At 39.9% G+C, this 19,020-nt stretch overlaps 1 protein-coding gene across 2 annotated transcripts in view; it reads right to left on the reverse strand.

The window, feature by feature from the left end:
• Positions 1-372: 372 nt before the first annotated feature.
• The window catches only part of NEDD1 (NEDD1 gamma-tubulin ring complex targeting factor), a 28,980-nt gene continuing 10,332 nt past the window's right edge, over positions 373-19,020 (reverse strand). For both annotated transcript variants that reach the window (XM_081209653.1, XM_081209652.1), the window contains 12 exons: positions 18,051-18,167; positions 16,342-16,482; positions 13,208-13,437; positions 11,874-12,075; positions 11,135-11,324; positions 8,660-8,785; positions 8,275-8,322; positions 7,758-7,981; positions 7,108-7,255; positions 6,483-6,639; positions 3,783-3,849; positions 373-2,974 (listed from right to left, as the gene is read on the reverse strand). In XM_081209653.1, the coding sequence (XP_081065779.1) occupies positions 2,870-2,974; positions 3,783-3,849; positions 6,483-6,639; positions 7,108-7,255; positions 7,758-7,981; positions 8,275-8,322; positions 8,660-8,785; positions 11,135-11,324; positions 11,874-12,075; positions 13,208-13,437; positions 16,342-16,482; positions 18,051-18,167 (1,755 nt within the window). In that variant the 3' untranslated portion in view covers positions 373-2,869. The remainder of the gene's footprint in view (positions 2,975-3,782; positions 3,850-6,482; positions 6,640-7,107; positions 7,256-7,757; positions 7,982-8,274; positions 8,323-8,659; positions 8,786-11,134; positions 11,325-11,873; positions 12,076-13,207; positions 13,438-16,341; positions 16,483-18,050; positions 18,168-19,020) is intronic.

Here is a 19,020-nt window from a genome sequence, read left to right on the forward strand (position 1 = left end):
ATCATTTGTTTTAGGCTGGCTTTCATGTGGGGTCCAGATCTTCCATGTGTGTGATTAGCCATCACAGCAAAACACACTAAAAATGTTAATTACCAAATACTGCTATTCTGTTTCAAAACTGAATAGCTTCTAAACATAAACTTTCACTCACTTTTGAATGGAGTAGATCTCATATTCTGCAGCAAACAAGCTTTCTGCCTGCCTTCTGAGTGGTTAACCTAGAAGCATATCAGCATTGTATGAGAGATGCAAGAAGAAATCCACTGGTGAAGCCCAAGTTTTCCATCAGAGTTTATGAGAACAAAAAAGCACCTCCTTGTCCCAATTATAGAGAAAAAGAAAATTATAACAAGCCAAAGGTGAGGCATGTAATTGAACACAGAAATATATGCTTTAATTTTAAATTCTCGATGTTATTGCACCTTAACACATAAAACCAAAACAAAAGCATTTAATGTGCTGCTGTGAAAGTTTTAAAACTAAAAGTACTCAATGTTTCTCCCCCTTTAAAGGTATTTCTCGATTTTATGTCTACATATTAGCATTTTAATGTCCCATTGATTTTGATCTATGCAGCATGCAAAAGCAAAGCAGTATATCTTACAAATTCTCTTGCATCAAACTTTAAAATGCTTTACATACGAAAATGAGGGCAAATGAAGACAAGTACTATTTTGACGTGTGTTATCTCCAAGTTTTATATCTCTGCCAAAACAGTATGCATTCTTTCTGTACAAAGCTGCAGCTGAATCACACACTTAAATGCTTTACTTTCGACAGTAATTCCCATAGGTATGATTGCATATAGTCATCTGCAATTTCAGTTTTAGGAACATCAATCCTGTATTACTCCCCTGAGGTCTGGATGATTGCTGCATAGTTTCATGACGTAGTAGGAAAACAAGGGAAGTCTGCAGTCAAAGGTTACCTCTAAATATAAGGAACAGCCAACACTGAGGTAAAGAAGCTTCTTTTCTCCAAAATCCCAGAGAAGTACTCAGGGTCAAGTCTGCTACCATGAAAACAAAAGCATGGCACCTTAAAAAGTAAGCTTGCGGTAGCACAAGTGGAAGGCAGCTTGTACAACCCCTTTTCTCTTTTCCTCCTCTCTGCACCCCTGAAAAATGCTTTTTAGGGACCGGGAGGCCTTCTGAACAATAGGGCTTGCATCATATTGGGCTGCTATGGGAGAGGGGAATCTCCCAAACGTGGGCAGAGAGATCTTGGGTCAGTTAACTGTACACATACAAGAAACACATCACTAGCTTCATTTAGTGCACCTTCCTCTTTCACAAACAATTGAGTGACCCTGATGGTCAGCAGAAGTTATTGGATGTTCATACTGTCCTTCACAACATAGTATTTATAAATAAAAATAGCAGAGCAGAAGCGATAGTCCTCAACATACTTCCTGAAATCCTAAAAAATGGGATGAAGTAAGTCCTAGTGAACATCAAATTACCAAGTAGACTTGTTTACCTTTAAGGGTAGATCCTCCCAAGGCAACTATGTGCATAACAATTACACTATTGATATTGTTAATATAGATTTTGGGCTTCTAAGAAATTATGGCGTCAGAGAACAGCAATGATAAGAAAGCCAGGCTGCAAGGATTGGTCATTCCCTCCACCCAATCTAAAGCCCTTCCCAAGGCAAAAACTGTGTTGAAATGCTTAAGGCTGTTCCTTAATGATAATTCTCTGAAGACAAGCCAAGTTTTGTAGTCAACTTGAGATGTTCATGATAATCTTACAGTGCAATTCTACAGACATGTCTACCTAGAAGTCAGTCTCATTAAGCTCAATGGGACTTACTTCGATGAAGGCTGGCATGACTGCAGTCTTAGCTGCAAAGACTGTTCAAAATGTTGGCAGGGCACAGGGCAACAACTTTTCATTTTAAAAATTAGTTTGCCTACTGTCTGAACAGGCTGCATGTGAACCACAAAGTAAGCACTCAATTTACAATGCAAAAATGGTAATATGAAGCCAGATAAAAGTATGCCAAGAGAGTTTAAACCTGTAATCAGCCATTACATTTAAGACAAGAGTCAAATAGGAATAGGAGTTTGATTTTCTGCTCTTGACTAGTCATACAGTGGTAAATATATCTTTTCCAACCACAACTGCAGACTGGGTAAAATGACAGATGTTCTTATGACTCTTAGGACTGCACTGGACCTGTGCTAAAAAGAGAGCTTGAGGACCAAGCTGGAAGTCAGAAACAGAGGACTGGTATTAGTCAAGCATGTTTATGCAACTTCACAAATTGTTTATTCAGTCGGAACAAATTATCAGTATGCCATTAAATTATGTAAATATGCAACTCAGTTGTAACAAAAATCTAAGATTGCATCCTACACCTACAAAGTAACATTTATAGGAAAAAGTCAGTAGCAAAAGAGAATATACAATAAAAACTGCATGTGAAACATTTATGTTTTTTCTAGCCAAAGGAAACAAAACCAAGACATTGTCATGGAAGTCTTCATTGCAAAAAAATAACTGAAATGCATAATAAATTTATCAGAACAAAACAATTCTTATACAAAATACATTTCCTATTTAGTTTCCCTTTATAAAAAGGCACTTTGTTTATAGCTAAAATTGATTAATACTCTTGTTAAGCCTCTCTTTATAACCAATGTATTTCACGTTTTCCATAAAAACCCTTTGATATAAACATTATTAGTGCATATTTTTGTATTAATCAGTTAACTATTGCCTTTTCTATTTTAAAATAAGGTTCTTTAGTGCTGGAAAAAACACTGAGTTTACACATACTACTTAAGTGTCAGACATATGACATCAGGGTGCCATAGCACAATAAAAAAAATTCAACTCATTTTCCTTGCATGAACACGGACTTTTTAGAAGTGGGCTTGCAATCTTTTATTTTCCTCACGTAATCTCTCAATTTCAGCTACTAAGCCGTCGTTTACAGAATATCTTTCAAGTAAGGCATGCATTTCATTCTAGAGGGGGAAAGAACAGAACAATGCATTACTAGATAAAAAGGTTTCCAAACCCGACTATGCATTTTTATATAGAATACTAATGTTGGAATCAAGGTGGTCAGAAGATATTGGCCCCAGTTCACATGCCATAGCAAGCCACAGGCTGAAATAAACTCTGGTTTACTGTGATTGAGCAGTATGCTCATATACGCTACTCAAATGCACCCACCTTGTTTCCCCCCCCCCTTTGCAAAACCACACAGAGTGGCTGGCTTAGCATTACATGTGAACAAGTGCTCATGGGTTCTCTCTCTCCAAACTACAAGAAGGATCATTCTCTGGTTTGTGTCTCACATTGGCAAAGGGTGGGTGCAACTGAGCAGTGTACATGGTAAACAATCATTTTTCAGACTATGGCTTATTGTGACATCCAAACTGGGCCACTGTAATTTTTCCACAGAAAGATATCCACCCACCCATCCATCCCCTTTGAAAATTTGAAGTCAATCACCAAGAATGTAGGAAGTCTGTCTCAAGCACTACTTTCTTAGCAAAGCAATCTAGTTTCCCTTCCACCCCAAGTATGTGATACTACACTCATCAGACAGTACTATTCTGTGCCCAGCTTTTAAGAAACAACAGATTGCGAGTTAGTTTGCAGTGTCACTTAGCAAAAATTATAGTATTCCAAACCTAGCAAACCGAGGTTCTCAATAATCTCATTGCTCTTTCTAGGATCTTAAAATGAACAAGCAATCCAGAGTAGGGTTTTCAGCTGAAATGCCTTTAAAACACCTGCACATTTCTGTATATATTTTATACATACCAGCTGCACATGAAATTGTTTGATCATCTCCACTTGCAAATTCACAATGTCACGATGGCAGGCTTCCCTGAAGGAACAAATACCATGCACCTTCAATTCCTGTTCGCAAGTTTACCCATTTCTCTTTGGTTCTTAAATTAAAGGTGATTTTCAGGACTAGACTAAACATCTAAATTCAATGATAATGCATATCTTTATTGGAGCCCACAAGAACTAAGATGACATTAGGGAAAGCATAGCACCTTCGCAGCAATTAATTTCCCGTACAGTGGTACCACGGGTTAAGAACTTAATTCATTCTGGAGGTCCGTTCTTAACCTGAAACTGTTCTTAACCTGAGGTACCACTTTAGCTAGTGGGGCCTCCTGCTGCCGCTGCACCTCCACTGCGCCATTTCTGTTCTCATCCTGAAGTAAAGTTCTTAACCAAAGGTACTACTTCCGGGTTAGCGGAGTCTGTAACCTGAAGCGTCTGTAATCGAAGGTACCACTGTACTGGGTTCTTAATGAGTCATAGGGTCACAGAATTATAGAGTTCAAAGTGACCCCAGGGGTCATCTAATCATCTAAGGTTAAGGGCACAATTGAAATATCTGATATTTTATTATTTTTGATGCAGCAGCTATGGTCTGCTGCAGCAGAGAGGCCCATACTGGACTCAGTGCCACAGCCTGCCAGTAGATTCTTGAGTAGCTCAGCTCCACTCCCACCCTGCCTCGAAACACCCCATTTCAGAGATATGCACCAGCTGCCAGTAGTAACTTCCATCCACCTACAAGGGAGCACACGGAACCTCCATGGCTAGGCAGAGGGGCACGATCAACTTAAATGCCTTCCAGCATAATAGATCAAGGGTTTTGGATTACCACTCAGTAATGCCATAGACTCTTTTTTCTGTAAAAAGGTAAAGGACCCCTGACAATTAAGTCCAGTCACGAACGACGCTGGGGTTACAGTGCTCATCTTGCTTTACAGGCCAAGGGAGCCGGCTTTTGTACGCAGACAGTTTTTCTGGGTCATGTGGCCAGCATGACTAAGCCGCTTCTGGTGCAACGGAACACCAAAACCAGAGCAGCACACAGAAATGCCGTTTACATTCCTGCTGGAGCGGTAACTATCTATCTACTTGCACTTTTTAGCGTGTTTTTGAACTGCTAGGTTGGCAGGAGCTGGGACCGAGAGTCGTGGGGATTCGAACCGCTGACCTTCTGATCGGCAAGCCCAAGAGGCTCAGTGGTTTAGACCACAGCGCCACCTGCATCCCTTTCTGTTTGCTATAGACTATGGTAAATGGAATAGAGACAAACTTTGGAAGTGAAGGACAAAGTACTAGAACCCCCTCCTCCCTCTGCTTTTTTTTACAAGTCACTCCTTCTAGCCAAGAGGCAATGGCCAGTTTCACAACACCAGGTGCAAGAAGAATGCTCTGCTATAAGCAAAAGCTAAACAAGGCTAGTAATAAGAACAGAAAAGGAGAAATCTGATGACAACCCAAGTAGTATTAGTCAACTAATACTGAAAATGTACTATTTCAGATTCCAGGAAATGAAACACACTGGGTGTTTCTTGCCATAAAATTTCTTTTATTATAAATTGGGAAAATGTAATTGCTCCAGATGCACATTGGAACAGATTCCAACAAACATTCTTCATTTACAATAAAAGCTTCATGATATGTGCCTACAGATGCACCTGTAAACTGTTGCTCTGTGGCAGATTGTATTTACTTGAGATGAAGAGAATCTAAGCCATGTCTGGCTGTTTAAAATGTGCAAGAGCAGCACACTCCAGGGGCTTTGTGAATTAACTTACCAACTTCTTGAATTAATTCATACAAAAGTTTGATTACGTCCTGATTGAGTTGTACTACAACAGCACACTGAAATGTGGTGGGTTTTTTGCTCATAAACAAGTAACAAGGCTAAGAAAAGATACAGTGATGTCATAGAACGTCACAATGACAAGAGAAGCACTTAAGACACAAATACAGAGCTAACCCCACTGCTTTCTTAAAACCACTCAAAGACAATTATATTTCCTGGGGCAGAACGAATGCTGAAGTGTATATTTGGTAGGTATATTAATTTGATCTATTTCTGATGTGATGCTGAAATGCCAGCCAATTCTATAGCACCTTGCTAACCTTTTCTTTTTTAAGTCGGAGTTGCAGAGGCCCACAACACCCAACAGACTATGAAGAATGAAACCAGCAATTTGGAGCATTCATATTCACCACAGGGTTGTTGTCAAAACAGCATATTTGAGGCAGGCTTGCAATGCAGCCCAGAGTTAATACTGCAGGTCAGAGGAAGGGAGAGGCTGGTTCAGAGTCTGCCAAAATTCTCCCGTACCTCTCAGGTTGCAGCAAAGGTCACCTTATCCTCTCAAATCTCATCCCTGGCCAAATCTAGTACTTGACTGCATGAAGCTCATGCTCTACTGACTTGCATGGGAACTGGACACACTTTTAAATATTCATAAACAAAGAAGACATTCCTTAAGACAGACCCAAGCTAGAGCTGAGATTAGTGCCTTTGATGTATCTTCTGTTTCTTCACACACACACCCTCAGCCACAAGTAACCCACACACTCCAGAGATACACTGCAACATCTTGTTGTCGGGCTCCGCTAAAGTTATTATTTTGCTCAGGCTTTATAAACTGATAACTATAGTCAAAGTGTTGATACAACTCAACTTACCTGAAGTTATCCAGAGTTTCTTGTATCATATTCTGAATGAAATGAATTTGAACGGATGATAAAGGTGCATTCAATCTGCTGCTTCCAAGAGTGTCTGCTATTTTTTCCGATAGCGAATTGGCAACTCCAGCAGTAACCGAAGAAGTTATCTTTGAAGCTATGCAAAGTAAAGTATGAGCATTTCATTTTAACTTGGGGCAAGAAAAGGGGACCCAAAAAGATACAGACAACTACTATATAAGCAGGCAAGATGGGCACACCACAGCACACAAGTCACATTATTTCTAATCACCACCTATATTTATGAAATGAAAACGTAAGTTCTTGACTGTTCATAAGTGCTGGGATTTAAGAATTTAAAAGCAGGCGCATGACTGGAAATGTGATTGAAGTGCTGAAGTGATTGAAGACCATTCGTGGAAAATTACGCAAACTAATTGGCAGAGTACACCATGCACACAAAGACAGAAACATTAGATGATGCTACATTTTTATTCAGTAGTACATCATAAATTTTATATATTAAAAAAATATTTAGAGACTGTTGCACTCCCATTACATTCGCCCAGGATGCCATTAGCCAGTTGATTATGTTCCATAACAGAAAGGTGAGATTTAGACCTACTTGCTGAGGTAGGACCGTTCACTGGCGATTCGTAGGTCAGTTGTGCCTGAAGGTTCTTAATAAGCCTCTCTCGGGGATCAGGACTCCTGATTATGTTGGCCAACGGGGAGGTATTCATATTTGTAAACTCAGAGCTGGAGGAACTCAACTTTGTACAGAAGGGGGAAAATAAATGTGAAAGCCAACACAGCCCCACAAATATAAACATTTCTTGCCTGATAAGTAGTACACTCAGTCATGTGCTGGGCCCTTTGGGACAATCAAAATCAGCACTATCTAGCAACAACAAAAGATGGGAGAAAGCTTATTATCTCAATCCACCCCAAGCTGCAGCTTCTAGGAGTCACAGGTGAGAGCTGAGTGCAGAGTGGAGACCAAAGGTAGATAAACTACCCCAGAAGAAGCATGACGTGTCCCCTGCCAGAAGCACTATCCCTCTCCTAACACCCCAAAACTGAAAGGGGTGGGGGGGATTTGCATGCATTACGGTGCTCCTAATCTCATGACTATGGTTAGGAAGCAAACAGCCCATGCCTAGAAGGCACTACTATCCAACATGTGCATGTTTCTACGCGGCAAAAAGCAGAAACAGCAAACAAAAATGCAAGGCGGACAGCTCAAGTCACAGGCAATTAGAATTACAGCATTACCTGTTTGAAATGTTCTCTGGACTCTTGTCTTCCATGATTAGTTTTCTTAGCATCAACATCTGGATTCTCATCATCCTCTTTGATAGGAGAGCCAACAAATATATTAAGTGGACTAGAATGCATTACTTGTGGGCCAGATCCTACTGGATTTTTTCTTACAGGCAATGCAGTGCTGAACTGGGAGAGAAAATCCAGACTGGAAAGGTAAGGTTGAAAATCCATACCTAGAATGAAAAGCAAAGTCACACACTTGTGTATTTTTTATTATTTTATTCATTTCATTTCCATACCACTTTATATTTTAAAGGATTATAGATTTGTACTGTTTGAACCAAGAATGTTTCCTGAACACAGGTTTAGCATGCACAGTGTAGCAAATATGACACCCCATGCCCCAGTTTGTTTTTACTTACCTTCATTTATTGGTACTTATTTAGATTTCCTGTAGCATTAAACCAATTTAGTGTCAGGCTGGGCCCTCAAGAGATACTAAAAATGTACTAGAGTAAGTGCTTACCATCACTCTTTCCGGGAACATCTTCACTTGTTTTACAAACTGCAACATCTATAGGACAAAGCAATAAATACTGACTGTAAAAAGGGAGGGAAATCCTATACAGGTAGAATCTGAGTAACAGCTCTACCTGATCTTTTGTTCAAACAGTAAACAATTACTGCTTAAGTTTTTAATACAGTAGGCATGGTTTGGGGATTATGACTGACCACTATCTAAAGAGGCGCCTTATTAATTTGGCTATAATATTTTATTTTATTTTAATAGCATATGCTCTATATAGGATGGGCATGACTGCAAGCATTAAGGGTCTTAACTGCGGGATGTAATAGGATGGAGTCCTTTCCAGCACACGTATCGATACAATCTTTTTCCAATGTCAACTTACCATCTCGAAGTGGAGAGAACAAGTCACCTAAACTATTTCTCCCCAAATCATCAGCTGGATTAGAAGTATTCCCATGATCAATTTCTTTGGAAGGAATTACATCCAAACTGCAGCTGCGTGGGAATCCTAGAAGAGGAACACATCCATTTTCCTGAATAAGAGAGTCATTTTAAATGACAAATTAAGCTTTCTTCACAAAATCTATTAGACACCAGCACTTTCTAGTTCCATAAGCAACATAAATGTTTATGCATAGAAGAGTCCTACAGGAAGAACAAGACAAGTTCAATATAGTTCAGCCAGGGTATTTAAGCACCCTAAAAGAAGCTTTAAAAAGGTAGAAGGCTGCCAATAAATAAACTGGAAACAAGTCCCATAGGAACCAATAGAATTTGGTTCTGAGGGAAGATGTCAAGGATTTGGAAGGAAGTAAAAGCTACTGCCATTATCAATAAGCCTCTGACAACAGGTCTAGCAAACACACTAAGGTACAACAAAACCTGTTGTCTTATCACATTAACTGTGTGGACAATAAAATTACTCAGCAGCACCCTATCCTCCAAAACTGCGATAAGAGGATTCCGCCTTAAGCTTTAATGCTAGCATTACCTAGAAATAAAGATAGCTTTACTTCAATTTGGCACCCAAAGTGCTTGACAGAACTCCCACTCACATTTCCACAAGGAGGTGAACAGGTATGAACTCCATTCATCAAGACAGATTAAGCTGTCAGCTTGAGCTTAGTGAGAAAGCATCACACTTAATTGAATGTTTTATATGTACCGAAAAGGATCACAACATACAGATATTTTTTAATGTTTTTATAAAATAGTTAAGATCTAGAATCACGTTCTTCATCTTTATTTCAGTCACTTGTGCAGTGGTCTGGAAAAAAAATTAAGTCAACTGCTAGCAACGATGAATGAACACTTGGCTTGAGCTTTCCAAGTCTGTATTCTGGGTGCCCTTTGGGATGAACTCTGCCAAGAGAAGGGTAGGAAGAGTATAACCCTGGTCCTCTTGGCCCCCTCAGTGGCTTTCAGTGTTATCAACAATGGCGTCCTTCTGAATAAGCTGTCTGGTTCAGTGTTGGATATACTGTCTCACAGTGGTTCTACTGATACCTGGATAGCTGATTCCAAAAAGTGGTGCTAGAGGGGGCAGGATATTGCTGTACCCATTGCCAATTATGCTATGGGCTCCACGGGGATATTTTTATCCCCATGCTATTTAACATCTACAGTAAATGACTCAAATAAATAATCCAGAGGTGAGGACTGAGGCATCACCAACAGGTGTACAACATGCAGTTTTCTCTTTCCTTTTCAACTAATCCAGGTGAGGCAGTGGGTGTGCTGAGCCAATACCTGGGTATGGGAATGGAGCCAGATTGCTTAGATGATCTTCTCCAACCATATATGCCTGCCTGGACCCTAAGAGACCCTTCTCTGAATGCACCCCACCAAATGAGAGGAAGTGGGTAGCTAGTGTAAGTATCTTAAATAAAGGAGAGTAATAGTATGACTGGCGCCCCAGTTGTGGAATATCCTCTACATAGGTGGTGGTCATAAATAATAATAATAATAATAATAATAATAATAATAATAATAATAGTATTATTTATACCCCGCCCATCTGGCTGAGTTTCCCCAGCCACTCTAGGCGGCTACCAACAGAACATTAAACACAGAATAAAACTTCAAACATTAACAACTTCCATAAACAGGGCTGCCTTCAGATGTCTTCTAAAAGTCAGATAGTTGTTTATTTCCTTGACATCTGGTAGGAAGGCACTCCAGAAGGCGGGTGCCACTACCAACAAGGCCCTCTGCCTAGTTCCCTGTAACTTCACTTCTCGCACTGAGGGAACCGCCAGAAGGCCCTCGGCGCTGGACCTCAGGTCACAGTGTTGAGCTTCTTTTTGGCACCAGACCTTATTTTCTCAGTACTTTGGTCTGCAACATTTTGGGCCTGGGGGCACTTTTTAGAGATCTAGAACACTATTGTGGATACTTCAAAATGCCTTTTTCACAGAAGAAAAATTGGCAGTGTTTAAAATCTCCCCACTCCAACCCCAAAACAAACAAAACAAACCAAAAGAGCAGGTGCCATGATCCAAACAACCCTCCCCCCCCCAAAAAAAATTAACATTTGGAGGAGCAGGAGGCCTTTGCAGGCACCAAACAGGGTGGCTGAATGTACCAACATATACCACACTGGGGAGCTCAGCTTTAGACTTTTGGTGCTCCTGTTTTCTCTGTTGCTGGATTTATTCCAATATTATTATAACTTGGTTTTAATTTTCTCTACATTGCATTTTTATATTTTAAGAATTTGTTTTTTAAAAATGTATACCACCCAATAAATACTATAAGTCAAGAAATAAAAGAAAGGATCAATTAAGCAATTATTAAAATGGCAACAATTGGTATTTTCGTATTTCCCTCCTTCATGGAAGTGCTGGCATTTTTTTACCAGATTTATCCTGAATGGCATCAGCTCCTTTAACTTCAGCTGTTGGCAAGGATGGGGACAGGAACGTGGCAGGCATGTTAGGAGTAACATTTTTGATCATGCCAGCATTCTGAATCCCTCCAGTATTGCTTGTTGTTTTGACATCAGATCTTTTGCAGGCCTGCTTAGTTAAGGATGACTTAAGGCTAGACTGAAACAGAAATAAGTTAGTCAGAAGTGCTTTACTCTGAAGGGAAAAAGGACAGTCAAGTACTAAGTTACAACTTTCTTCTAATGCTGCTTCCCAAAAATAGCAGACACCATTTATAATACAGTCATACCTCTACTTACGTATCCCTCTGGATACGTAAACTTTGGGTTGCGAACGCTGCAAACCCAGAAGTGTATACGTCCGGGTTTCACCATGAGCACATGCGCATAAGCAGCACCTCCGGATACTGACTTTTCAGGTTGCGGACGGACCCCCGGAACAAATTAAGTTCATAGCTGGAGGGTCCACCGTATTGGGAGCGGGGGGGGGGGGAATAGAGCACTCAAATAGATGTGTGTACACAGAGCCATCAAGCTTTGAAAAAAGGGTCAGTTGTATACAATTCTAACTACAATTACAACGGAAAAGTGATACAGGGCTTAGCACAAACATGCCATCTTGTGTGCTTTGGCATATACTGATCATAATTAGCCACATTTTATTTCCGTTTTAACCTACACTTATACACTAAATGCACAAGACATTTACCCTTGAAAAGCTGTTAGAGCACTGTAGTGTTATGCATTTCACAGAGGTTTTGTGAGCACTGACTGATTTCACAGGTGCGGACAGTTTTCTTAGGTCATAATGGTATATCTTTCCACGAGAAGATCCAACCACCAAGGAAGTTCCTTCAGGCATGAATTCTACTGCAGTTAGAGGAGATTCTGCTACTAAAGTCTTCAGCTGCCTTTTTTGTGACGAAGAAACATGTTGAACACCCAAGAGGGGGGGGGGGAGAAAGGACAGCTACAATTTTATTTACAGTTTCCAAAATAACAGTTATTTTTCATTAACTCTTCACTTAGCTGTTGGCCAGGTTAGACTAAAAGGTAGTGTCTGCCCCAATATTACTCAGTGGGCTTCACAGACAAGCTAAGACTTAAACCCAAAGCCAACACTATTATACCACACTGTAATTTTAGTTCTGCTTATTTCCCAATGTTATGTTTAAGTTAATACAATACATAAAACTACATTCTTCAAGCAAATACACACATTCCCAGCTGCTAATGGATATCCCCTTTCCTCAAAAATGACAAGAATTCAAGTGTATAGGTAGGAAGGAAACTGCCAGTGTCAAACAGCTCCCTGTGGGCTGTCCCCCTTTCAAGTGTCCTCTTGTTCTTTGGAGGACTCAGGGCTCCCTCTGCTTTGGATGCCCAACTCTGGCAGGCCAAGGAAGGCAGAAGGAATACCCACAATGAGTACATCCAGCCCAATGAAGAATTCTCGAAATATTGAGAGCTTGCTCCCTATTTTGCAAACTTTGGTTGGTCCTACTAAAGGTATTGCTCAACAGTGGGTTTTGGCATTTTCCCTGTGGCTCATATATTGGCTCTGCAGATGCAATAAAGAGACTTTTGCAAACTAAAACCATTAAAATGTCAAAATGTCTCAATTTTAGACACCTCTCATGAAACGTGTGTGTACCAAATAAGAAAGCTTTCAAGTCAAGCAGAAGGACTCCATCAGCTTTAATATTCCTACAAGCAATTCAGTAACTAAGACAACCACACACAAATTGCTTTCCACCATTAAGAAACACACTCCAGATATTACTTTCACAAAACCAAACCTTGTGGCACGTTAAAAGTTCTATACCTAACCATTTTTGTGAAGAAATGCTAAATGTTCCAGTTGCCTCAGTCAATTAAAAGGAGACCAAATCAAGCCTCAGTAGACTGGCTTTATGTTTATTTGTTTGTTGATCAGCAGCGCTTCACAAAATAGATAATAGTATGCCATAAATTCCTTTTTATACCACTGAAAAACACACAGAATTCTGTCAATAGATAATATTCTAACAAAGGTATACATACTTTTTACTGGTGGTGTCATAGAGAATGATTCTTTTATCCAGACCTACAGTTACAAATAGCAGCTCACTGATGGGAGAAAAGCAGATTTCATAGGCCGGAGCTTTATGAGCACTTTCGAAGTTATGATATGGGGCTTGACTATTGACATCCCACAGAGTTACAGCCCCACTGTCGGAAACGCTACCCAATAATGCTTTCTTAAAGGTAGAATATTTCAAGTGCCGAATGGGCTGAAAAAGAAAGAAAACACATTTGCACATGTTAAAAGTGATGGCATGCTTTGCCAATGCATATATTTAAACTACAGTACCTGTACATTTTTTTAAAAACCTCTTTGCTAATTAGTTGGCAAGAGGCTGCACCACTGGAATCCTAGTACTAGCCTTACCTTCAAATGCAGCAGTATCATCACTTACTTACAGAACTTTTAGGTCTTTGCCATCCTTAATACCCAGTTACCATAGGTGAAATCTGGCAATAAAGCCTAATCTATTGGGGGAGCAGGGAATTGGAGGGGAAAAACAGCACACCCCTGCTGCTCCTTTTGTGGTACAGTGGCAGTTTCAGCACATTATAACAAAACAGCGAGTGACTGCTTTGCAGCAGGAGCAGTCATAAAAATATATTTAAAAATGGGGTGAGCACAAAAGTATTCATGAAAAAATCAGCCCCCAATTCTGATTCAACTCTATGAAGTGTTCATGCAGTGCAGCTCCCCACCACAAAAGAGATTGAATTTGACATGGTATCTAGTAGTGAGAAACAGAAAAAGTAACACCTAGAAACCCTTTAAGTGAGCATCAGCACTGATACATCTTTATTACAAGAACAGCCATTTCAGATGTTTAGTCAGCAAGTCTGCCATCTAGGCCTCACTGGAGTGACATGCAATTAAAATTTAACAACTTTTCCAAGCTCGGCATTTTTGCAGTAACAATAGAAACTTGAATCCTGACAAAGTGCCAAGCTTTTTAAGTCTCAACCATTAAGAGTTTTCAAGAGTGGAGCTGTGATTCAACAAGATACTTTAGACCTGAAATTGATGGAATAATGGGCTTTAAGTTGAGTGCATTCTTTGTTACTGTTAAGACTTTAAATAACTGTCCTAATTTCAAATCCATGACAATCTACTTTCAAAAACAATCCTTATGGGTTCCTTAATGTATTAGGCTTTTAGCATGCTCTGAATATACATTTTAAAACAATGCAACACGAAAAAGGCACAGGCATATAGGCAATAATAAGAAAACTTTTATTTGCCTTTCCTCACTCCTCTCCCACAAGCCCCTTTGACGTGGTCTTTGTAGCTAGGAAAACATGTATCTTTGAAGAATCTGCTGCAGCTTCTCTCCATCCCCATGAAACACTAACAAAGAAAAATGTACCAACCAAGCCAGGTGATGACTATCAGGTATTTAAACTTCCAAAATAGATGTGCAAAAAAGGAAATGCCTGTTTAAGAAGTCTGTTTAAACAATATTTAGAACATGCCCTCTCTCTTGGATTAGGGGCAGGGGGAAGCACCCAGGTTGCAGGAAAAAATTAAGCCACCCACTTTATGTCTCTTCCCAAACCCACTACTTCCATTTGCCTCTTTCTTTTGTCCCGCATGACAGTTAAGTAAAATAACTCACTCAGGAAAAGAAATGTATAAATAGGTGGTAGTCAGAAAGAAATGAGATATTTTAATGCTTCTAACATTATCCCATACAAATAAAGGATTGCATTGTTTTCATTAGTGCTATATGGTTTATGTAATAGGCAATATTTAAACCCTGTTTTGATATTCTACCATAAACCTATCCGACTTCACTGTAAATTACATTGCTCCCTATATTTTACATTAATATTCCTCAAGGTTTAAAGAGCAACCCAATCTTTCCTCGGCAGCATGTAGTGTAAAGCTACAAATGGCAAAGTAAATAGCAGGAAATAACAGTCAATGCAACTCAGCTGTAAGATTTTCAGCATCTTATCACTGCAGCTCAGATCCTCCTCCACCACCACCCTGCTTTCATTGCTTTGGTCTTTAACCCACAGCACGTTGTCCATCAATAACTGTCAGAGAGAGTTTCCCAAATAAGCCACACATAAAGCACAGCTATGACAACTTTATTAGCTCTGCAACGAGGTGGCTTTTTAAAAAAGAGCAAACTGACTATTAAGAAGAAGTTTGCATCAATATAACTGATGGATGATAACAATGAATCAAAAACAGAGCTTTTGAAAACTTGGCTTTTGCTTCCAATGAATACAGTGCTACCATTTGCAACCCTCAGTATGTGTGACACTTAACTTGTCCAACCTGCTAGAAATTCTAATAAGAAAACCGAAGCACATTCATTAAAAAAAAAATTTTATAGCTTTTCAACATCAGCACTGAAATGTGGCTATGACCAAGCTGTGCCAGCAATAAAACTATTCAAGGAGACAGCAAGGAGAAATGCAACCAGGCCCATGTTCACATTAATAGTTACTTGAGTTTTAAAATCTCAGATATTAACACTGCTATAAGCTGTTCTGAACCAATGGGAAAGAACAGGATATAAGTAAATTTATTTACTTATTTATTTTAAAAATCAAGAATAGGAGTAAAGGTTTCACCCTTAAAGTCCTATTTCCTTGCAAGGACTTGCAAGTCTATCCCAACTCTGATAACCCATTTTGCCATGACACATAAGTTTAATCAGATGTGCAGAAGATGATCAAGAGGTTGTGCCACATGAAAAGACCCAGTTCCACAGCAATCTACTGTGTAGCATGGACAAAGGTGCTACGTCAGGGATAGAGGAACTGCTTGTACAGTACACTGCAGAACTGGAAGGTTGGGGGTGGGGTTGGGCAGCTCAAGTTCAATACACAAGTTTAGCATGGGCTTCCTGAAATGCCAACACCCAAATGCTATGCATTGTTACTCGGGGGGGGGGGGAGTTTCACTGTATTCAACGTGACTTACTACCAGGTAAGGGTGCATAGGATTGCAGCCCAAGTATGGAAGTTATTGGGGGTGCAGAACAATTACCTGGGGGAGAGACAATTAATTATAAATCTAATTGCAAATGGTTAGACCCAACCATCACTTGTATGACACACTGCAGCTGACCCATTGGAACCACATTCCACAGACACTTTACCTGACTGCTGCCAAAGCCAAATGGAGTGCTGGATAAATTCGTAGTAAGACTATGCAGGATAATTTCACCACTCATAGACCCCGAAGCAATATAGCAATCATTCCAATTAAATGTTACAGAAGTTATTTCATCTCTGTGATCCTAAAGAAGATAAGAAAATGCAAATATTAGCCAGTTGCAATTGGTTTTCTTGTTTTTACAAAAGGTAGTTATCCTTTTAACCTCTCTTGTTCTGTCAGGTTTAAAGTAATACAAGTATTCAAGCCACACGGCATAATCCAGCTTTGTCTCTCTCACACTTTTAGGGCTTCACAAAGCAGCAGCTGACAATGGACCCAGCTAACTTCCATGTGTTTGGTTATATTCTATTCCAGAAGCCTATCAGTTAAAAAGTTCATATTTAGATTTGTAACTGGCTCAATCTCCAAAGGTTGGTATCAAAAATTAAAAGACCCAGCAGGACTAAGACCCTGACCTGCACGTCTAAGGGGGAAAGGCACAACTTTGAACAATGGGAAGATGGGCTAATCCCACAAATGAATCCTCCACATCAAGAATTGAATTGTTTCAATTGATTTTAATCTAGCATTTCTATATTGTTGCCACCTGCCCTGGGACCTTCTGCTGCGGGTCAGGTATGAAATCCAACAGACTGACAACTCTGGCAATGAAAAGCCAGCACATCAGGCAAGCCTAGCCTAATCTAATGTTCCTCCTAACACGCAACTCCTTCACATGGTAGAGTATTCAAACTTGCAATAGCTAAACAGTTTGAGGCCACTATCTGAAGGATCACCATCTCCCATATGATCAAGCCAAAAATCACCCAGAGATCTCATCTACCATCTGCCTACCCCTATTCTACAGTGATAGAAGTAGTGTTTTTAATAATAATGTATCCGTAGAAGTTCATGTATAGAGTTCATGTATTCAAAAGTTTCCCGGATTCAGTATATACAAAATGCTATTCCAATATAGCACAGTTACATCAACTGTTTCTCCAACACATACAATTTTTGCTCAGCTATTTACCTAAGAACTGTCAGTCTTCCAGATAATCCTACATTTGCATACATATAAATGTCAAAGCATTATGTTTTCAAATAAAAGCTAGTTATTTAAGAGGAGCTTTATTGCCATTTGGCAACTATAAAGCTAGAAATCCTAAAATTAGCATTGAAACTAAATTCCATAATTATGGTGGCATAGGTATACAGGGATTATCAACAGATTAAAAGGATTAACTGATTAAAAAAACAGAAAACTGTAGAAAAACACATTCAGGTTTGTTAACCGGTACAGAGCCAGAGTTCCCCATTTCAAACACGAAGACTGGCTTAATACAAGCAAGGAGCTTCGCACTGAAGGCAGCACACAACACGAGGGGCAAGAGAAGTGGAGGGAGTGGAGTGCTCAGCCCCGACACTCACTGCCAACTTCACATAACATGGTTTCTGAAGACTCAAATAATCATTCAGAGATACAATGTAATAAAATGACAGCTTGAAAATATTCCTTATATAGCAACACAGTCCACAAAGCCTGCTGCTAGCACAGACACCTATGGTGATAGGAATTAAAAACTTGAGTTGAAATTTGGGCTTTAAAGATCAGAACCCAAAGCTAGAGGGTTTGTTTTGAGGGGGGGTATTTTTTCAGAGTCATATTTAATAGACAAATAGATAAAACAGGAAGTGGTTTTGTCTTACCTTAAGAGCTCGGTGAAGTTTTCTGAACTTTAAATCCCATATGTTAACAGTGCTATCCGCACCTCCACTTGCAATATACATTGAATTAGAACTCAAACTTATACAGGTTTGTTTTGCCTGGTTAGGGAGGGAATAAAAAGGGGAAAACATAGTATCATTTAGGGGCCCTTGCAGTAAAGTAGGATTTGTTGTTGTTGTTGTTGTTGTTAAACGTGTATAGTTCTACTCACGGAATCCCTAACCAAACCCAGAGAAAGGTACAGTATTGAGGAAGCTATCTCACCAATTCATCTTTTCCCCTGCAGTCTCCAAAAAATCAGTCCAGAATGTTGCGAGACCCTCTGGAAGAATGTGGAAGTGGTCATGACAATGGGAATCTAGAAAAACCACTTCCCATTTCCTCCAGCAGAAGCCTCTGCCTCCCATTCAAGAAATGGGCACTCTGTATTCAACCTGAGTTGGCAATCAAGGTCCATTAAAACCAATATTCTTATCCGGCTGTTTAATTTGGCAGGGTTCTAAAGTATGTGAGGAGGCTTTGAATGTTGGGCAGGGTCTCCAATTCAGACATTCTGTGATGGGGATGAAACAGAGGCAGCGAGGCCAGTGAGCACAGACCCACTCTTCCCTCTGTGGGATTCATATTATGTTCAGGATTGAGTGCCTCAATGAAGTTTTGTTGTGCAAGTCAATGAAATATAGAGCACTCTATAGCCCTGTTTCTTGTTGCCCCTTATGTGATTAATACTACTGAAGGGTACAGCAGGGCCATGCCTTCTAGACTCCCTTACTGTGACTCCTTCCCATCACCCAGCCTTGCTGACCTCCATACACTGGAGGGAAATGCCTGAAGCTGTGAGCCTGCAATACATGCAAAGGTGCCCTGTGCAATTCAGAACGCTGAATATGTGGCAGAGCAAGTGGCTGGGGGTGACCCAACTCTCCCCATGACTGTTGATCATGTGAATAT

This window comes from Podarcis bocagei (assembly GCF_964188305.1).
Source record: "Podarcis bocagei genome assembly, chromosome: 10".
NCBI classification, from domain to species: domain Eukaryota; kingdom Metazoa; phylum Chordata; class Lepidosauria; order Squamata; family Lacertidae; genus Podarcis; species Podarcis bocagei.